The sequence below is a fragment of the Salvelinus fontinalis genome, chromosome 4 (genome assembly GCF_029448725.1).
Source record: "Salvelinus fontinalis isolate EN_2023a chromosome 4, ASM2944872v1, whole genome shotgun sequence".
Classification (NCBI taxonomy): Eukaryota; Metazoa; Chordata; class Actinopteri; order Salmoniformes; family Salmonidae; genus Salvelinus; species Salvelinus fontinalis.
The window spans coordinates 42,374,669-42,396,675 of NC_074668.1; the positions used below are offsets into that span (position 1 = coordinate 42,374,669).

General features: G+C 43.9%; 1 protein-coding gene and 1 long non-coding RNA gene across 3 annotated transcripts; one reads left to right on the forward strand and one right to left on the reverse strand.

The window, feature by feature from the left end:
• Positions 1-89: 89 nt before the first annotated feature.
• LOC129853823 (uncharacterized) lies at positions 90-14,262 on the reverse strand. The gene is made up of 3 exons (XR_008759186.1): positions 14,018-14,262; positions 857-939; positions 90-749 (listed from the first exon to the last, which is right to left on the reverse strand). It is a non-coding gene; the product is annotated as an uncharacterized LOC129853823 (long non-coding RNA).
• A 135-nt stretch (positions 14,263-14,397) lies between these two features.
• LOC129853819 (phospholipid phosphatase 1-like) lies at positions 14,398-21,333 on the forward strand. Of its 2 annotated transcripts, XM_055920236.1 has the most exons (7): positions 14,398-14,514; positions 14,669-14,837; positions 17,973-18,124; positions 18,290-18,573; positions 18,735-18,792; positions 18,927-19,103; positions 20,045-21,333. In XM_055920236.1, the coding sequence occupies exons 2-7, from the start codon at positions 14,780-14,782 to the stop codon at positions 20,165-20,167; spliced, it is 852 nt and encodes a 283-aa protein (XP_055776211.1). In that variant the 5' UTR covers positions 14,398-14,514; positions 14,669-14,779; the 3' UTR covers positions 20,168-21,333. The 2 variants fall into 2 exon arrangements, with proteins under 2 accessions (XP_055776211.1, XP_055776210.1); XM_055920235.1 differs by having other exon boundaries at positions 14,398-14,837.
• The last annotated feature ends 674 nt before the right edge of the window (positions 21,334-22,007 follow it).

The following is a 22,007-nucleotide window of genomic DNA, read 5'->3' on the forward strand; positions in this document are numbered from 1 at the left end:
GACTATTTTGTGTGTGTGTGCGAGTGCATTTGTGTGTGGGAACTGAGCACCACCCTCTGGTAAAACCGAAGAGTAACATCTGAAGTCTTATTTCTGTAGGCCACTTGTGGTGATATGCAGCTCTGCTACTTTCCTATCCTACAGGTCATCTCTAAATCTGAATGTCTTTATTTGAACAAAAACTCTTTAATAATGGTCTTATCAAAATTAAACAATAATCACTCTCTGACAAATATGTTTCATCCAGTAGAACTCAATTGGAATGTAGATACTGCATGTAAGTTTTCATCCCACTTGATTATACAGCTACCAATTATCTAGTAAGAATTTTAGTATAGGGTGTCAGAATATTCGGAAGTCATTTCCCCATTTCCCACTACTAATTAGACTTCACAGTCAGAGAGACTGAATATTTAAAAAGGGGGGTTTCAAAATGAGGACAAGGAGTTTGAGATCTTAGAGATGGGAGCTCAGGTTGTGTCCAAATAGTCCTCTCTCCTTATCTCCTTTCCCAATCTCCTTTCATTGGTATCATAAGGGGGAGGTGAATGAACTGGGTAGGAAAGGAAGCCACTTTAGACTATTGATACACCCCCCCACACTAAAAAACACGGCTCTCGTGGTGAGAACGAGAGATGAGAGGGAGGGGGGAGTCAGGGTAGAGGAAGGCTGAGACCGAGGGTGCACTCAGCAGCAGTGTGCTCAGCCGGACAGGGCCATTTCAGCTCGCTCTTTGTCTCTCAGGGGTCCTAATGAGAGAGAGAGACAGAGTATGAGCAAGGGAGAGAGAGAGAGAGAGAGCTCTGTTGCAGGCTAATATGAGGGCAGCTCTGGGCTCTGCAGTAAGTTAGCTTACCCTTGAGGGAGATGCATGGAGATTATTAAATGATGTTGGATCTGTCTTATCTCTGCTATGTGGCGATCCCGGGAGATGGAGAGCTGGTGAGTAAAGTATACACAGTTTCATATTAAAGAAGAAGTATTGAGTTATTGAGGGTTTGCGGATTGCAGACTTGTTTGTCTCTGAGTAATATCTGAACGCTAATACCAAACTGTGAATCTGAGACATGTGTTAGTTAAATAGGAATCTCAGTATCGTTTTGGTTATACGTGTGTAGATATGGTATTCCAGTTCAGATCCCTTCATTGGATAAAGATGCATACCTTCATCCAAATTAGAGCCATATGTTCATCTCTTTGGTGGCTGTCCTACAACAGGATCAAAGCCAATATCACTGCATTTACAAATTGTTATAGTGTTTCAATGCAAAGCTCAGCTCAACAAGATTGCAAGCATACGCATAATAACCGGAGCTTTTTAATCATAAATGTACCGCACTGTACAGTATCAGCATAACAAGAGTATGGAGTTTTTACTAATTCAGCTGATGACATAAAAAGACCCACATACACAAAGTGAGCAAGGTACTGCAACCCTAATTGCTCCAGGGTCGCTTTGATAATGGCTGACCCTGGCCGTGACCCCACTCTCCAAGGGTGTCTCGAGAGCATCCTGACTGGCTCCGACTGTAAGGCACTACAGAGGGTAGTGCGTATGGCCCAGGCCAAGCTTCCTGCCATCCAGGACCTCTATACCAGGCGGCGTCAGAGGAAAGCCCTAAAAATGGTCACAGGCTTCTTAACAGCTTCTACCCCCCAAGCCATAAGACTCCTGAACAGCTAATCAAATGGCAACCCAGGCTATTTGCATTGCCCCCCCCCCCCCCCCCTCCCAATTTGACGCTGCTGCTACTCTCTGTTTATTATCTATGCATAGTCACTTTAACTCTACCTACATGTACATATTACCTCAACTACCTCGACTAACCTGTGCCCCCGCACATTGACTCTGTACCGGTACCCCCCTGTATATAGTCTCGCTATTGTTATTTTACTGCTGCTCGTTAATTATTTGTTATTTGCTCTTTTTTACTTATCTATTTTTAACTTAACACTTATATTTCTTAAAACTGCATTGTTGCTTAAGGGCTTGTAAGTGAGCATTTCACTGTAAGGTGAAATGCCGTTGTAATACCTGTTGTATTCGGCGCATGTGACAAATACATTTGATTTGATTTGATCTTTCATGAGTTCAGCCTCTATCTGGCCTATAAAGGGCGAAGTGTGGTGTGAGTCAACGTTGACTAACAAAACACACCCACACATGCACCCACACACAAACATTCCACCGTAGAGCTGGATCCTGTGAACTTAATCATCTTATTTTCTGAATACTGTAATAATGTAAATATACTGAACAAAAATATAAACCCAACTTGCCACATGTTCAGATTTCACTGAGTTACAGTTCATATAAGGAAATCAGTCATTAATAAATTAATTCGGCCCTAATCTACGGATTTCACATGACTGGGAATACAGATATGTACCTGTTGGTCACAGATACCTTAAAACAAGGTAGGGGCGTAGATCAGAAAACCAGACAGTATCTGGTGTGACCACCACTTGCCTCATGCAGCGCAAATGGTCGGGCACTGATGTTGGGCAATTAGGCCTGGCTCGCAGTCGGTGTTTCAACTCATCCCAAAGGTGTTCGATAGGGTTGAGATCAGGGCTCTGTGCAGGCCAGTCAAGTTTTTCTACACCAATCTCCACAAACCCTTTCTGTATGGACCTCACTTTGTGTACGGGGGAATTGTCATGCTGAAATAGGAAAGGGCGTTCCCCAAACTGCCACCACAAAGTTGCAAGCACAGAATTGTCTGGAATGTAATTGTATGCTGTAGCTTTAATATTTCCCTTCACTGGAACGAAGGGGCCTCGCCCAAACCATGAAAAACAGCCCCAGATCATTATTCCTCCTCCACCAAACTTTACAGTTGGCACTATGCATTGGAGCAGGTAGCATTCTCCTGGCATCCGCCAAACCCAGATTCGTCCATCGGACTGCCAGATGGTGAAGCGTGATTCATCACTCCAGAGAACGAGTTTCCACTGCTCCTGTCCAATGGAGGCGAGCTTGACACCACTCCACCCGATGCTTGGCATTGCACATGGTGATCTTAGGCTTGTTTGCAGCTGCTCGGCCATGGAAACCCATTTTGTGAAGCTCCAGATGAACAGTTATTGTGCAGACGTTGCTTCCAGAGGCAGTTTAGAACTCGGTAGTGAGTGTTGCAACCGAGGACAGATGATTTTTACGCGCTACGTGCCTCAGCACTCGGCGGTCCCATTCTGTGAGCTTGTGTGGTCTACCACCTCGCAGCTGAGCCGTTGTTGCTCCTAGACGTTTCCACTTCACAATAACAGCATTTGTTGACCGGGGAAGCTCTAGCAGGCAATTTGACGAGCTGACTTGTTGGAAAGGTGGCATACTATGACGGTGCCACGTTGAAAGTCACTAGGCTCTTCAGCGAGGCCATTCTACTGCCGATGTTTGTGTATGGAGATTGCATGGCTGTGTGCTCGGTTCTATACACCTGTCAGCAACTGGTGTGGCTGAAAGTGGTGTCCACATACTTTTGTATATATAGTATACAACTTCAGTGTGATATAACAGTTCATGTTTTTTAATCAGCACGTCCTCTCAAGCGTTAGGAACCAGGGAGTACTGCAGAGCCTCTCTGGTGCTGGGAGACTAGAAGGAGAGGAATTAGAATCATATCTCATCTCCTGATTGTTGAATATCCATACAGATACAGGAAGGATTACCAGAAGGACTGGAGTGAAAAGAGAGCAGCAGCAGTTGTTTGACCACAGACAGGGCTAGTGTACAGTATGTGAATATGGGGAAGTGTTTTTAAGTTCAATCGTAGGCTAATGTGATTAGCATAAGGTTGTAAGTAACAGGAACATTTCCCAGGACATAGACATATCTGATATGTGCAGCATATTTGGGCAGTCTTGATACAATATTTGTAACATATATACAATGGTTCATTGGATCAGTCTAAAACTTTGCACATACACTGCCGCCACCAATGGCCAAAATCTAAATTGTGCCTGGGCTGGAATAATATATTATGGCCTTTCTCTTGCATTTCAAAGATGATTGTACAATTTATTTATTTTTAAACACGTTTTTTTCTTTGTATTATCCTTTACCAGATCTAATGTGTTATATTATCCCACATGAATTTCACATTTCCACAAACTTCAAAGTGTTTCCTTTCAAATGGTATCAATAATATGCATATCCTTTCTTCAGGTCCTGAGCTAAAAGCAGTTAGATTTGGGTATGTAATTTTAGGCAAAAATTGAAAAAAAGGGTCCCATCCTTGATTTAGATGACCTCAGCAGAACTCTCCCACTCACTCCCCTCCCACCAGGGAGGCCCAGTTCCCAGAACTTCACGCTGATCCAGCTGAACAAGGGGTTATCTCGTCGGCGGGGCTTTGAGTTGGGCATGCGGGCCTGGAGGCGGAGCCACAATGTGCTGCTCTTCTTCTGCGACGTCGACATCCATTTTACCCTGGACTTCTTTACATCCTGCAGACTCAATGCAGATCCCGGTGAGGAATGGGGGCTCCTACACTCTTTGAAGAAAGGGTTCCAAAAGGGTTCTTCAGTTGTCCCCATTGGAGAACCCTTTTTGTTTCCTGGTAGATGCCTTTTTTGCTTCCAGGTAGAACCCTCTGTGGAAAGGGTTCTACATGAAACCTAAAAGGATTCTACCTGCAACTTAAAAGGGTTATTCAAAGGGTTCTCCTATGGGGACAGCCAAAAAACCTATTTAGGTTCTAGAAAGCACCTTTTTTTTCAAAAAGGGTAACGATCTATCAATCTGTCTGTCAGTATTTCTGTCAATGGATCTGTCAATTTCTAATGGATTCCGATCTTGTCTCATTGCTGCAACTCCCCACTGGAGCTCGGGAGAGACGAAAGTCGACTCATGCGTACTCCGAAATATGATCTGCCAAAGCGTGTTTTTTAACACCCGCTCACTTAACCTGGAAGCCAGCTGCACCAAGGAGGAGGAAACACCATTCAACTGACGACCAAAGTCAGTCTGCTTGCGCCCGGCCAACCACAAGGAGTCGCTAGAGCACGCTGAGCCAAGTAAAGCCCCCCGGCCAAACCCTCCCCTGACCCGGACAACGCTGGGCCAATTGTGCGCCGCCCTATGGGACTCCCGGTCACGGCCGGTAATGACACAGTCTGAAGTAACGCCACAACACTGTGATGCAGTCCCTAACTTTGTTTTTCTAACTTTAGGTGATAGTGTTCCACCCATTGTTCTTCAGCCAGCACAATCCATCTCTTATCTACAATAATCACAGCCCCTCTCTTCTATTCAATAACAACTGGTCAGTCTCCTTACGACATCTGGGTGTGGAAATCCCTTCCAAAGCTGTGTTCACACAGGATACCTGTGTAAATGCAGCCAAAAAGGCATAATACATTACACTGGGTTCTTTATGTGATAACAATATGTTTTTTCATTGACTGACTGACTGACTGATTTATTTTGTCAATTTGTATCTGTGATCTGCACAGGTGGGTTTGACCGGAACACCAAAGGCTGAGGTTTGGAGGATGTTCACCTGTACAGAAAGTACCTGCACAGCAAGCTGATTGTCACGTTCCTGACCTGTTTTCTGTTGTTTGGTATGTGTTTAATTGGTCAGGGCGTGAGTTTTGGGTGGGTAGTCTATGTTATGTGTTTTCTATGTTGGGTTAATGGGTTGCCTGGTATGGCTCTCAATTAGAGGCAGGTGTTTGGCGTTTCCTCTAATTGAGAGTCATATTAAGGTAGGTTGTTTCACATTGTTTGTTGTGGGTGGTTGTCTTCCGTGTCAGTACATGTTACCACACGGGACTGTTTTCGGTTTGTCTGTTCCTGTTCGTGTGTTCTTCGTTTCATGTAAGTTCGTAAGTTTAGGTCTGTTTAGTTCGTTTTGTTATTTTGTTTTTCTAAAGTGTTATTTTGTGTTTCGTCGTTTTGTCTAATAAATCATTATGTCCACATACCTCGCTGCGTGTTGGTCTGATCCATGCTCCTCCTCATCCGAGGAGGAATATGACGACGATCGTTACACTGATGGTGATTCGCTCTCCCTCCCGAGGCCTCTTCCACCTGTGGTATGAGAAGCAGTGTGCAGACGAGCTGCCGCCAGACAAGTATAAGATGTGTATGCAGACCAAGGCCATGAGCGAGGTCTCTCACAGCCACCTGGGGAGCTATTCTTCCCACAGGAGATCCAGGAGCATCTGACACCTGGAGAGGAGAGACATCCTCTGGGTTTTGTTGAGAGAACAATGTCTTTCTCCTTCTACAGACTTAACACAGGGCCTGATGAGGGAGAGTATAGGGATGAGACATGAACTTTGTCATGACATGACAGAAACTTGATTACATTTTTAAAAAATGGTGATGTTAAGTAGGCATACTAACTCATTATATGTCCTCTATTGCCATCTTCCTTCCTGTACTGAGTCTGAAAGCAGGGAGGTCAGAATAATATTTTACTGTCTTTGTTGTATTGAGACTGTCAGCTTCAGATTATGCCTGCTATGGACTCTCAACTCAATGAAAGTAATATTTTTGGCTTTATAACTGTGTGTGAATATGTATGTCACGGTGGTCGTTAAAGGAAGACCAAAGCGCAGCGTAGTGAGCGGTCATATTCCTTTATAATTTAGAAAATGTCGCCAACAAAACAACAAACGAAGAACACAACCGTGACGCTTGTTACGCACGCCTCTGAGAAGAGGGAACGCAACTCCCTGCTACAACTCAACTCTCTGAAGTGCAAGAGGTATGGACTGTAGGTGCGAGTAAGGATGACACAAAAGCAGAATTTACCGTTTACTAGGATTTATTTTCTTACACGGTAATATGGGGAAAAGGGGCTGGACGGAACCAAAGCAAAGAAAGTAAATATCAAAGTTCCCCCTCTCCTATCTAACCTGCCTACCCACTTAACTTACCTAACTTAGCACCACTTGGTGCCCTAACCAAAATACAGGGGGTGGTCCGCCCAGGTCTTACCTAGTGTGCCTAGACAGTAAATATACTACGGGTATATGTATGCCCGCGGGCCTCTTGCCTAAGCACTCCCAAAGTGCCTTCTCCTTCCCCCCTGGGAACAAATGAAACAGAGTAATTATTAATGATTTCACAAACACAGGACATAGCAAAACTGCTACCAACAACAACAGTACATACCACACTTTCTGATACACAACCAACACTATATCACAATCTAATTTCTCTCGATCTTTCCAAAATATTCAATTCTCTCTCAACCTCTAAATCTCTACTCCAAATCCCAAATCCCAAATCCCAAATCCCAAATCTCATCTCTCTTCTCTCTCCTCTCTCTCTCAATCTCCTGGGGCAGAACACTGGCTTTTATCTTCAGGTGGCAATGGTGATTAGTGTCAGCTGCTTCTTGACGAGGGGGCGGGGTCAGCTCCAATCACCAATTAGCCTGGGGTTGACCAATCAGCTGGTTGGGGAGTACTTCAGGAAGCCATCTCCTGAAACACACACTCAAATACAAAACAGAACACAGAAACTGGGGAACGTAACACGCCCACCACAAAAATTGCAAACATACAGTTTGTAATAACAAAAACCAACGCTTCCCCAGTTAGTAAACCCGTGATAGAGCGTCAGCAACCACATTCGCTGAGCCCTTCACATAGGCTATCTGTACATTATATCCTTGTACAATCAGAGCCCACCGCATAAGGCGGCGGTTCTGATTGTACATTTGCTTTAAGAACACTAAAGGATTATGGTCCGTGAAGACCATTACAGGAAAGGCACTGGATCCCACATATACCTCAAAGAACTGTAAGGCTAGCAATAAAGCTAGCGTCTCTTGTTCAATTGTGGAGTACCTTGACTGACACGAGTTGAACTTACGGGAGAAGAAACTGACGGGCCGATCCACTCCGTCTTCATCTTCCTGTAAGAGAACCGCACCCACCCCCACTATACTAGCGTCAACCTCCAACTTAAAAGGTTTGTCAAAGTTGGGGGCGGCAAGCACTGGGGCACTACAAAGTAGCGCTTTAGCGGACTCAAACGCATGGTTACAGTCCTTGGACCACCTAAATGGTACCTTGGGACTAAGCAGAGATGAAAGGGGAGCTACTACCGTCGAGAAATTCTTACAGAATGTACGATAGTACCCTACCATCCCTAGGAATCTGCGCAACTGGCGTCGAGTCGTGGGAGCAGGAAAAGCAACAATTGCCTCCACCTTGCCAGTTACTGGGCGCACTTGACCTCGTCCCACTTGTTTCCCTAAGTAAGTCACCGTAGCCTTCCCAAACTCACACTTGGCCAAATTGAGGGTTAAAGAAGCATTCTCCAACCGCTGAAACACACTTTTCAAAGTGGAGAGATGATCAGACCAAGTAGACGAATGTATCACCACATCATCAAGGTATGCAGTACAATTTGGCACATCTGCAAACACAATGTTAACTAGACGCTGAAAAGTAGCAGGTGCATTACACATGCCAAAGGGCATCACAGTGTATTGTACAAAGTTATCAGGCGTAACAAAAGCCGATATGTCAGAAGCTCTAGAGGTCAGAGGCACCTGCCAATAACCTTTTAACAAATCTAACTTACTAACGTAAGCAGCAGAGCCAATTCTATCAATGCAGTCATCTAATCGAGGTAGAGGAAAAGAATCAGACTTTGTAACTGCATTTACTCGACGATAGTCCGTGCATAAGCGGGACGTACCGTCAGGCTTAGGAACAAGAATACATGGGGAACTCCAGGAGCTGTTACTGGGTTTTGCCATGTCATTCTGTAATAAATAAGCTACCTCACTTTTCATTACCTCCCTTTTCTTTGTATTAACCCGGTACGGATGCTGACGTATAGGAGCAGCGTTGCCCACATCCACGTCATGTTCCAAGATGGACGTGCGACTTGGAACGTCCTGAAACACACTGAGAAAACTGTTTATCAATAGGATAAGGTCCTTAGTTTGATCGTTATCCAAATGTTCCATTTGAGAGGGTAACTTCTTCAGCATCTCTGAATTACATAGGCGTTCACACTGCTGTAACGTATGGCGTAACTCCAACCCATCCTCCTTATCCTCCTCTAGGTCCCAGCCAGGCTTCAGCACCACCGCAGCCACACTGGAGACGGCGGGCTGGACCGGCTTACTTGAGGAGCTGTGTGGAGAGTCACGTACATAATATTCTTTTAGCATGTTAACATGACACACACGGGAAGAACGCCTTCGATCTGGGGTCTTTATCACATAGTTTGTGTCACTGAGTTTCTTTTCCACCAAATATGGTCCAGAAAAACGTGCTGACAGAGATGAGCCAGGAATTGGCAACAAAACTAAAACTTGATCCCCTGGTGCAAAAGAACGGCCAACAGCCTTTTTGTCATAATGCACCTTCATGCGTTTTTGCGAAGAGGAAAGAGACTTTTGGGCTAACGCACATGCGGCGTGCAGTCTCTCCCGCATCTTACTGACATAATCCAACACATTTTTAGGGGCGCTACTGGGTGTAGGAGATAAGATATGCTCCTTCAACACTTTCAGCGGACCCCTTGGGGTATGTCCAAACACAAGGTCAGCAGGGCTAAACCCTAAGGACTCTTGTATCGTTTCCCTAATAGCAAATAGGACAAAGGGCACCCCCTCATTCCAATCGGTACTGGTATCCATACAATACTTGCGTAGCATTGCCTTCAGCGTCTGATGCCAGCGTTCGAGAGCCCCTTGACTCTCTGGATGATACGGACTTGAGACCTGATGGGAAATACACAATGTCTTTAACACATTTGAAAACATTTTGGACATGAAGTTGGATCCCTGATCAGTTTGGATTACTTTAGGGAGTCCAAACGTAGAGAAGAACTTCACCAGTGCCTTCACCACAGTCTTAGCCGTAATAGTACGGAGAGGAATAGCCTCTGGGTATCGAGTAGCACTGCACATTATTGTTAGTAGGAACTGGTTACCTGACCTGGTTTTCGGCAACGGACCTACACAATCAACTATCACTCTTTCAAACGGTTCCCCCACCACAGGAATCGGGTAGAGCGGTGCTCTAGGAACTGTTTGATTGGCTTTCCCAGTGAGTTGACATACGTGACATGTTTTACAAAATTGGACCACGTCAGACTTCAAACCTGGCCAAAAAAAATGACGAAGGACCCGGTTATAAGTCTTTGTGATCCCCAAATGTCCAGACCACGCCTGGTCATGGGCGAGTGACAGCACCTGCTGTCGGAACGGTGTAGGAACAACCACTTGACACACTTCACTCCAGTCATTAACGGTGTCATGAGCTGCCCATTTACGCATCAAAACTCCTGCTTCCATAAAGTAGGCAGTTTCTTTAGTTTTAGCTTCTTCAATGGAAATTACCGAAGCAAAACACTTACGAAGACTGGTGTCTCCTTTTTGACATTCAATCACCTTCTCAGGGGTGACAGACAAAAGAATGTCATGTAATTGGGGTGCGATTTCGCAGTCCCCTTCCTTAGTTTTTACAGGAGTAAAAACTGTCGGACTTGCAGAAGGAATACTCGGTGCATTGTCTTCTACTTCAACATTCTCAAAAATGGAACTAGCCAAATCCACCACATCTCCAAGCTTGCGAGATTGTGCCCTCGTTAAGACACAAGCAGGAAAAACATGTGGAAATGCTTGAACCAATTTCTCATCTGCAATTTTGATTTCTGGGTTGTCTACTACCTCTAACACAGGAGTAACGTTACCACCAGCAATATCATTCCCTAATAGCAATGTGACTCCTTTTACTGGCAGTGTAGACACTACACCAACACGGAAACGTCCTGATACCAAATCTGACACTAAGTGGACCCAGTGTAATGGTACAGGTACTGTTTTTGTCTCTATCCCCTGTAATATAACATGCGAGCCACAATACGTTTCAGGAGACCAGGGTAAAGCATCAGTAATAATTACTGACTGCGCCGCCCCGGTGTCTCGTAAGATTTTAATTGGCTTTTGATCAGCTTGTTCTCCAGTTAAGGAAACACAACCGGCAGAAATAAACGGAGCATAAACAGGATCCGGTTTCTCAAATGCTGAATCAATACCTCGGACCAACGGACGAGCCAAAGACTTGACTAAACCCAAACTTTTCCTTTTTGGGGACAGTGACTGGGACTGTTTCGGTTTATTTTTCAAAACTGGGCAGTCCGCAATCACGTGACCCTTTTGGTGACAGTAAAAACATTCTCGGATCTCATGAAAAGGCTTGTCAGAGGAAAAGCGACCTGAATGAGGCACTGATGACGTAATCAGTCTACCTTCAAAACGAGGTGCACCAAAGACAGTCTTGTGTGTCAAAGCGTACTCATCTGCCAACACTGCTGCCTGGGCCAATGTCACCACTTTCTGTTCATTTAAATGAACTACAATTCTATCAGGGAGGTTACTTTTAAAATCCTCCAACAGCATCAACTCCCGAATATCAGCAAAGGTGTTAGCTTTGCTGGCTGAACACCATCGATTAAACAGAGACTCTTTGTCCCTAGCAAACTCAACAAAAGTACGGTGAGAGGGTTTCTTGTGGTTCCTGAAGCGCTGTCTATAAGCTTCAGGCACCAACTCATAAGCCCGCAACACGGTAGTTTTAACTGTATCATAGTGTAAACTGTCTTCCAGCGAGAGAGCAGCTACTACTTCCTGGGCTTTCCCAGACAATTTACATTGTAACAGGAGCGGCCAAACCTCGAGTGGCCAATGCAGCGCAGCGGCCACACGCTCAAACGCAGAGAAATAGGAATCAACTTCCGACTCTCGGAATGGAGGGACTAAAGCTATATTTTTACTTACATCAAAGTGGGCTTGATGATGAGCAGCTTTTGGAGTCGTACTGGAGCCAGCTTCTATCTCCAGTTGTCGGATCCTCACCTCCTTGTCGGCTTCTATTTTCCTAATTTCAAGATCAAAATGCATCTGTCTCTCCTTATCTTTTTGCTCCATTTCTAACCGGGCCAGCCTCACCTTCAGCCTAGCGGTCCCGTCTGAACGACCTGAAGCAGAAGATAAAGGATCGAATCGAGGCAATGTAAAGGGGGTACGAGCAACCCCTTCCTCTGCCCTGTCCTCCGACTTGGCATCGGAAAGTCTACCCGTCTCCTCTCCTTTCAATGAGAGAATTCTTTCTCTCACTAAACCCTCCCTGACTAGCACCAAAAGCTCAGCCTTTAGGGCTTTCTCAGGGATAACAAATCCATAATGGTCAGCTATAGCTATAAGGTCTACTTTTCGAAACCTCACCAAACAATCAATAGAGGGCGCTTCAATGAACTTGGAGATGGCTGAGGCAGCCATCTTGTACACAACAATTTACTGAAAACACAAACTAAACAAGTCATCCAAACTCACAACCTACCATCACACCTCAATCACTAACCACAGAGAGCTCAGTGCAGCAGGGTCCGGTGGGTTTAATGGTATCCCGGATGAGCCCCCATTATGTTACGCACGCCTCTGGGAAGAGGGAACGCAACTCCCTGCTACAACTCAACTCTCTGAAGTGCAAGAGGTATGGACTGTAGGTGCGAGTAAGGATGACACAAAAGCAGAATTTACCGTTTACTAGGATTTATTTTCTTACACGGTAATATGGGGAAAAGGGGCTGGACGGAACCAAAGCAAAGAAAGTAAATATCAAAGTTCCCCCTCTCCTATCTAACCTGCCTACCCACTTAACTTACCTAACTTAGCACCACTTGGTGCCCTAACCAAAATACAGGGGGTGGTCCGCCCAGGTCTTACCTAGTGTGCCTAGACAGTAAATATACTACGGGTATATGTATGCCCGCGGGCCTCTTGCCTAAGCACTCCCAAAGTGCCTTCTCCTTCCCCCCTGGGAACAAATGAAACAGAGTAATTATTAATGATTTCACAAACACTCACAAACACAGGACATAGCAAAACTGCTACCAACAACAACAGTACATACCACACTTTCTGATACACAACCAACACTATATCACAATCTAATTTCTCTCGATCTTTCCAAAATATTCAATTCTCTCTCAACCTCTAAATCTCTACTCCAAATCTCATCTCTCTTCTCTCTCCTCTCTCTCAATCTCCTGGGGCAGAACACTGGCTTTTATCTTCAGGTGGCAATGGTGATTAGTGTCAGCTGCTTCTTGACGAGGGGGCGGGGTCAGCTCCAATCACCAATTAGCCTGGGGTTGACCAATCAGCTGGTTGGGGAGTACTTCAGGAAGCCATCTCCTGAAACACACACTCAAATACAAAACAGAACACAGAAACTGGGGAACGTAACAACGCTTACAGGGCTAAGTGCCACTAACAAAGATAACTACCCACACTGAAAGGAGGGAAAAAGGGCTACCTAAGTATGATTCCCAATCAGGGACAACGATAGACAGCTGTCCCTGATTGAGAACCATACCCGGCCAAAACATAAATAAAGAAACATAGAAAACAAAACATAGAATGCCCAACCCAAATCACATGAGGGCGTGACAATGTAATACAAGGTCATAATGCTTTAAAGGTTTTAGTTATATGAATTGAAATATGACTTTAGAGAAACAGACTGTCTAAGCATATTCATATTTAGGCCTACGGTACTTCCCTCTTCTTAAAACTGGTGGACACTGAATAAAATATCTTGGCAAACAAATGACCACATTTGGATACTTAAGCACAGTGGGTTCCCAAACATTCTGTGTTACCCATCTAATAGATAAAACCATGTTAGTAGCCACAACCCAAGCTTTACCCACAAACCAAGAGGAACTGGCTGGGACCCAACCAACCAACCGACCTGGAGCCCATAACTTGGATAGAAGGATCAAGTAGTTAAAAGAATGCTGATTGCATGCACCATCCTAGCCTTTTATATGATTTGGGCATAGATGAGCAATTGCAGGTATTTCAGTGTTTCTGGTGTTTCTGGTCTTGCATTAATACATTGGGAGAGTCAATATTTCAAAACCACATCTCTCTGTCTCTTCCTGTGTGTGTCAGTGTGTGAGTGTGTGTTGTTTCTTGTTGTGTTGTTTTTGCAGGAGGCACAGAGATACCTGGTGTGTACTCACCCCTGCCAGTAATCCATAGTCAGACATGTTTCGACACAGGATAGAACACTTTGGCTTGGTAGAACCTCAATAAAAAGGTATACTTGCCACATAGGCTATAGACAGATTGTTTCATCTCTATTGTCACCTTTATTTTCATCATCCTTCTAAGGGTCAATATAATCATAGTAAATGAATTGATAATAGTTGGTTTTGTTCCTTTGAACACGTTTCCCACAATCAAGCAGTGGAGTTTCCTGCAATGATGTAACCTCTACTTTGCATAGCTAGAGGGAGGGGTGGAGCGAGTCGAACATCGGGCGACGGCTGTCGTATTTCCTAGCAAGCACGCGATAGGCTCTTCACCTGATCCCACCTCCCTATCATAATCACAGCCAGAGGCCTGCCTGTCTTATCACTGGTGTATTTTACTGGAAGGTCCAGGAGTTTATGAGCGTCTTTTGTTTTTGCTTAAGAATCCGTTATATTATGAAGTTGGGTTGTGCGGATTCTAAAAGGTAATGAAATGAAAACGTGGTTTTAGGAATAGTTGATTGTTGATTAGACAGTAGCCCCCTTGATACTTTTTTTTTGTTTTACCTGTTTTTGGTTAGTAAGCCCTACAATATTGATTTTCTTTTTTATGTTTGTTTTGTTGTTTTGAACAAATAGCGAGGCATGTTCCACCGATAGGCTGTCTCTCATCTCGCCGAAAAAAGCAGACAGACGCCGGACACTCCGGAGTCTACGGCATTGTCAAAGACAAAAGTCCAGAGACACAAGATGTTTGAGACTGGTAGAATCGCTCTCGTCCTTCTCGACGTAACCTGCTTTATCCTCGGTATGTAACCTACGTATTTACCACGTTGTTGGCAGTGTCAAGCCTTATAGAGTTCCTATTCTATGAGAAGTTATTCTGCACTAGTCTACTGTAGCCTATACACCCGTTCTATTGGAGGTATCTCTTTATTACGACTATTGTAGTTAGGATACATTATGCATGGGTTACTTTTATCTAACAGTAAGTGTCTAAGTCTCTGAATGAATGGGTGTTATATTCCAATCCTCACCCACTACTAGAGATGTTGTGGTCAATAACACTGTTATAATTAAACAATAAGGCAGGGGAGGTATTGCCAATATACCACGGCTAAGGGCTGTTCTTAGACACGACGCAACGCTGAATGCCTGGATACAGCCCTTAGCCGTGGTATATTGGCAATATACCACAAACCCCTCGAAGTGCCTGATTGCTATTATAAACTGGTTACCAACGTAAATAGAACAGACAGTAAAAATGACTTTTTTGTTTTACCAAGGCTTTCAGCCAGTCAGCATTCAGGGCTCTAACCACCCGGTTTATAATAGCATACAACACACAGTATGGATGTATATTATAAGAACTAGGGCCACGAGTTTGTCCTGACCGTGTCTTGACCAGGTAATAACTTTGTGTTCTAGTTTTAGCTATAACTTAGCTTATAACCTATAGCCTATATTGTATTCGATCATTCAGGCCCACAAGGTGTATTTGTTGATTTGAATGTATTCTTCTGGTTGCATATTAAACAACAGAGTCAGAGGGGTAGATCTTGGGTTCAGTTATTACATTTGACCACAACATGATTATGCCATTATCCATAGTGTGTTTTCTGAAGTGTATGTGAGTAATTCTCAAATTGGGGTACATTTCATATCCCTGGACTGCGGAGATCTAGTCTTGATCGTTTATCTAAACGTGGTCTGGGTCTGGCTCTGGGTCTCAATAGACTTACTCTAATATAGGGATTTGGCGAAAGGGTCATCACACCAAAGCACTGGGTTTTTGAGTTTTGGGTATTTTTTGCGACATATTTTAGTGTAACTAAAGATGGTGCAGGATTTTGTGATTTCGTGTGATGAAAGACAGTACAACACTACTATTATGAGAAAAACTAATTTGTTTATGCCACAGGCAGGCTTCAGTCGAGCAGAGATCGAATCAAAACCGGAACTCTGTGAAAAAAACAAGACCCAAGCCAACCATCTTCAAAACATCATAAAAATAATGTTGTCCCTCCGGTTTCCACATTTTAAAAAGCAAGGTTCTCTTTCATTTTCGTGTTGTCTCACCCCTACTTAGTCAGATAACTCCGACAAGTCTTGTCAAGGTACTTAGTGCCGCTAACCACGTGAGTTGAGAGACTACAAAAATGATGGTCTTGTTCGAGACCATGAGCCAGACCCTGGCCTAGATCAGTGTTTTAAGACTAAGGCTAAACTGATCCTAAATCTGTGCCTAAGTGCAACTTGGAGTAAGTATCTAGTGTAGCACTTAAAAAATATATCTGGATTTTCCCCACCTTTTGTGATCAATTAGAAGCACTCAGAATGTTCAACGAAGGATGGCACATTGTGTCCATACTCCCCAACAGGACAGGCTCTAGTCAAAGACCTGTGACTGCTACACTCTTAGAAAAAAGGGTTCCACAAGGGTTCTTCGGATTTCACCATAAGATTACCATTTTTGGTTCCAGGTAGAAACCTTTTTGGTTTAAGGAGGAACCCTGTTAGGTTCCATGTAGAACCCACTGTAGAAAATAGTTCTACATGGATGCCAAAAGGGTTCTAGTATGGGGACAGCCAAAGAACCCTTTAAGGTTTTAGAGAGCACCTTTTTCTCTAAGAGTGTAGTTAACTAATTTAGGCTGGAATCTGCCGACAGTGGTTGAATGTGCTTTACTGGCCAGAATCAAGATAGAGCAAGTCTGGTTGTGTAACCTGAATGATTCAAATAGCAAATGAAGTTACTTCAGCTGTGAAGATAGGAAGCGGGGTGAATAGAAGGGTATTATAAGAAACAACAAACCTAGTTCGAACTTACAACAAACTTAGTTGAACTTTGAAGCTGATGAAGACCGACACTGTGAATTGGGAATAGTGGGTCATAGTATATGTAGCCTTCTGCTAGGTACAAATAAATTATGCAAGAGAGATGGCTTACCTCGAGAGACTGAACGAGATATCAGGACATGGAATTCTTCATTGGTATCCTATTGTATAGTTAGACCTGGATTTTCCATATTTCTCTTGGTGAAGGCCTAATTGTTGTGAACATGTTGTGGAGTGTGAGAAAGCAGATGAGAGCAGTGTAGCGTAAGAGAGCAATCCACTCTGTTACAGGTGAATTGGACTGTGTGCCTGAGTGAGTCTGACTGAGTGTCAGAAGCATTTAGACATCCATGCCAGTGTAGCACATGGGGATGTGTGAAACTTACTCCTCAGCTTGAAGTGTCCCCCCACTTTTCGCCAGCCACCGACTGGTAAGACGCTTCAGGAACGCGGTCACGTGCTAGCAAGGTAGAACTCCTGGGTTCGATCCTCGGTGTGAGCTGAATCAGGAGGTAGTGGTACTCACTAAGCAAGCAACGTGACCTCTTTTACACCAGCATCTCCATCAAATCATGTTATCGTTAGTTAGGTCAGCTAACCTTAACTGAAACATCCTGCGCTGACTCCTCGACTAGCTAGCATGGTTGCCAATCTGTTTCAGAGTAGTAAGGCTCATTCATTTTAGAAACAGGTGTTCTCTGATGTTCCTATTGTTTTTGGCCACTTATGGGGGTTGATGTGCTGTCCACTTACTTTCTAGACTCTATTATTTAAGAAAGTGTGGTGTCCCTCCTTTATTGAATTGACTTTTACCTTTATTTCTTACCTTGGTACTGAGTGGGCTATTTGGCAAGGTGAGAGGGAGGTCAGAGCAGGAGAGAATGGTATAATCAAATCAAGTGAAAACATGAACAAGCACGCCTTATTTGCATATTGATTTTCATCAGGTTTTGCCTACCAAGTTCCTTTCTCCTGTGAAGGTTTGGTCAACAGCGTGTTTTAAAGAATTACAGCAGAACCTTAAAAGTATGTTTACAAAGGCTAGGTTGAGCTAGGAGACTATTTCTGATTATCTCTATCTTTATTTCTCGCTCTCTCTCTCCAGTTGGGCTGCCCTTTGTGATCCTCACCCCTCTGCACCATCCCTTCAAAAGGGGTTTCTTCTGTAAGGATGAGTCCATCAGATACCCCCTGAAAGAGGACACCATATCCTACCAGTTACTGGGTGGAGTCATGATCCCTTTCACACTGATTGTGGTAAGTCATTACCTTCGCTCTGTTCTCAGATGTTCTCTTCAGAATATCATCAAAATATCAGATATTTGTGTTTTAAATGTTTATGGTAAAAGTACAATAATTTGAGACAATATGTCAATATATTCGATTCACCTCAGTTAAAGATGACTTCTCTTGCTTTTACAGGTAGTCAGTGGTGAGTGCCTTGGCGTCTATATGACTCATATAAAGACCAAATCATCCTTGGGGATTAACTACGTGGCGCGCATCTACAAAGCAGTGGGCAGCTTCCTGTTCGGGGCTGCTGCTAGCCAATCCCTGACGGACATTGCCAAGTACTCGATTGGTCGCCTGCGTCCCCACTTCCTGGCTGTGTGTAAGCCTATGTGGGACCGTATCAACTGCATTGCTGGAGGCTACATCGAGAACTTCACCTGCACCGGGGAGAAAAACATGGTGGATGAGGCCAGGTACAGTAGAGGTTTCCTAGGGTTACATCCCAAGAGAAGATATTGCTACAAAATCGACACTGAAAAACTTTGAACTCTACTGGCAAATGCAAGCTCGAAAGATGTTTGCGATGCTGTAAACCCAGTTTCCCCTAATCTTTTTTTTGTCTTCTGTTTTACAGACTTTCCTTTTTTTCTGGTCACTCATCCTTCTCTATGTACTGTATGCTGTTTCTAGCAGTAAGTATAGCAGTGGGCATGCTGTGCTCATTGTTACATACAGTGATGCTACAACAGTTCAGTTATTTCTCTGTCCCTAAGCAATAGCTCCCTTTCGTGATGTTGATGGTGTCCTTCTTCCCTCTCTCTTTTAGCTGTACGTCCAGGCCAGACTGCAGACAGAGTGGGCCAGGCTCCTCAGACCCACCATCCAGTTCTTCCTGATCGCAACGTCCATCTACGTGGGGCTGTCACGCGTCTCAGACTACAAACACCACTGGAATGATGTATTTACTGGCCTCCTGCTGGGGGCGATAGTTGCAATACTCACGGTGGGTAGCTAGCTTATAGGCCAACGGTTCCCAACCAGTTTGCCTTGAGGAACTCTCATGTGTGCCACAAAACTGTTTAACACTCACTTATAAACGTGGCCTGTGGAATGCACATGGAATTTTGATTTGGGAGCACGACTGCCTGTCAGACAATACATGAAATGGCACATGGTTACGTCTGTATCGTTGTTTAAAGTCCAGTGCGCTCAGGCTGGTGTTACATATGTATCATTTTACTTTGTCTGTGAAAACCATTAGTACAGGCAAGTCTGATTAGGCTTAGTCAGAATCATTTATGTCTTAATATATGGCTCTGGGCTTAGCTATACTGCCGTAGAAACAAACAGAGCATGGCTTTGAGTCCGTGGCTGCACTTTTACCGTGCAAAGAAACGCTTGTCTGTAGCCCAAACCATTCAAATCTGAAGAACTGTTTTACTATTTTCTGGCGCAGATCGCTATTTAATCTGTAAAAAAGGTTGTCACAGAAAATAGATGATTTGCAGTATGGATCAGAGGAGATGGCAGTGATTACCACTAAATACATTAGTAGGAACATTTTAGGTGGGCCGCCGAATTGTATTTCCCATCATGTTCCATGGTTAAAAAAATGTTGGGAACCACTGCTATAGGTTATAGACACGGGTAGGCCTGGGCACTGGCCCTGCCAGATTGACAACAGACCCAGCCGATTAGGGTAAACACGTAAAGTAAGTTGATAGCCACTGTTGTAGTTCATTGTTCCCGTTGACACAGGTAGCTAGTTAAATGCATAATAGTGGGCACCTTATGTTTCTGCATGGAATTACATATGAACAAACCATGTATTACCATTCCTTTAGAGACAACATCATTCATGTTTATACTGTATCACTGCAAGTCGTTTCCTCAGTTTCAGTCTCCATTGTATAAGAAATGCTGTCCTCTCCTCTCCCAACACAGGTGTTCTATGTGTCCGATTTCTTCAAGACGCCTGTTGATCCAGTAGAGATACAAGAGGAGACGTCCCACCACAGTCTACAGGACAACCCTGCAAATGGGATCCACTACGGAAGCACAGAATGAAGCTCTGACTACAACATGGACAACGCATTGAGGACAAGTAGCATGTTAAGCTAGCTACAACTACTTGCCATCCACTACAGAGGACTATGGTTATTTATTTCCATGCATTTCAGGTCATTTGCATTGACTGTCGTGGAGATATCATGTTGCCTGAGCCCAGTAGACAGATGCTAAGTCCTCTCAGAGCCAATGATCTTGCCCATGTGTGTTGAGCTAACGGTCCGTGTATTCAATTTCTGGTCTTTGTGTGCAATTGTGGTGCGAGGTCTGCGCTTGTTGGAACGGTTGTGATTGCATTGGTTTGAGGATTGTGTCTGAAATGAATGAAATTCACGTTTGTTACAGTGAGTAATGAGTGTCCATGTGTGTAGCCTGGCCAATAATAAGCCTTACACCTGTGAATGAAATACCACGACTGTTCCAAAACTTAAATGAAAGTCAGGAGACTTACTGAGCTCTGAAATGATGTACTATGTGCTGTATATATTTTTTAAATTCTGCCTTTGCCAGATTGTTGCTGACACTTGCTCAAAGCTCCCTGGAAACTCCTTACAAATGTGTCCAAGTGTAGAAATCATGGTGACAAATACACAAATTAACTTTTTGACATTTGTATGCAGATGTACTGTTGTAAAAACGGTGTTTTGAGCTTTTCGGAAAACAAAATGCTAGCTATGTGACACAAATGAAGATGGAATTCCATTTTGGTACTTTGCTACAGTGAATAGTACTGTGTCTGAGACACATTTTGTGAACTGTAGAAGTGTGTGCGTTGTTTAGTGAGATCGTGAGAAGCCACCCATACAGAAAGTCCAAAACCATAACTGTCAAATAGCTGTTTTTTTTTACCAGGATGTCCCATTGACGTAAAGGATCTCTTTTTGAAGTAAGAGTTAGGTGGGGCCCAGATGCCCAGGAGGTAAGGCGGGGTGGGGTCTAAACACAAGGACCATATTCCTTTCCTAATGTTCCTCAAGAGCCAAAGTACAGACTTCAGATGAAAATATAGAGGCGTACTCACCACAAGTCTGGAACTACATATTTGTGTTCTGTCTCACACTCAGCTGTTGTGGGTGTCCTCACCTTTCAGCCACACCCATAGACATTATGGACATGCAAATGGTAATTAAATCATCTTCAAATTAAACACATTCTTATGTAACATGCACCATAGTCCTTTCACTAACAACTGCTGTCATTGCTTAGTTGCTGGCCAGCAACTGCTCAAACAGTGAGGTACTACCATTTATACTACAGTTGAAGTCGGAAGTTTACATACACCTTAGCCAAATACATTTAAACTCAGTTTTATACAATTCCTGACATTTAATCCTAGTAAAAATTCCCTGTTTTAGGTCAGTTAGGATCACCACTTTCAGATTCCCAGTGGGTCAGAAGTTTACATGCACTCAATTAGTATTTGGTAGCATTGCCATTAAATTGTTTAACTTGGCTCAAACGTTTCGGGTAGCCTTCCACATGCTTCCCACAATAAGTTGGGTGAATTTTGGCCCATTCCTCCTGACAGAGCTGGTGTAACTGAGTCAGGTTTGTAGGCCTCCTTGCTCGCACGTGCTTTTTCAGTTCTGCCCACAAATTGTCGATAGGATTGAGGTCAGGGCTTTGTGATGGCCACTCCAATACCTTGACTTAAGCCATTTTGCCACAACTTTGGAAGTATGCTTGGGGTCATTGTCCATTAGGAAGACCCATTTGCGACCAAGCTTTAACTTCCTGACTGTCTTGAGATGTTGCTTCAATATATCCACATAATTGTCCTTCCTCATGATGCTGTCTATTCTGTGAAGTGCACCAGTCCCTCCTGCAGCAAAGCACCCCC

Bases quoted from the DNA above. Each gene is read 5' to 3' on its own strand.
- LOC129853819 (XM_055920235.1), top strand. From the start codon at position 14,780: ATGTTTGAGACTGGTAGAATCGCTCTCGTCCTTCTCGACGTAACCTGC. The intron at 18,125-18,289 runs GTAAGTCATTAC...TTGCTTTTACAG, and splicing joins TCCCTTTCACACTGATTGTG to GTAGTCAGTGGTGAGTGCCT. The intron at 18,793-18,926 runs GTAAGTATAGCA...TCTCTCTTTTAG, and splicing joins ACTGTATGCTGTTTCTAGCA to CTGTACGTCCAGGCCAGACT.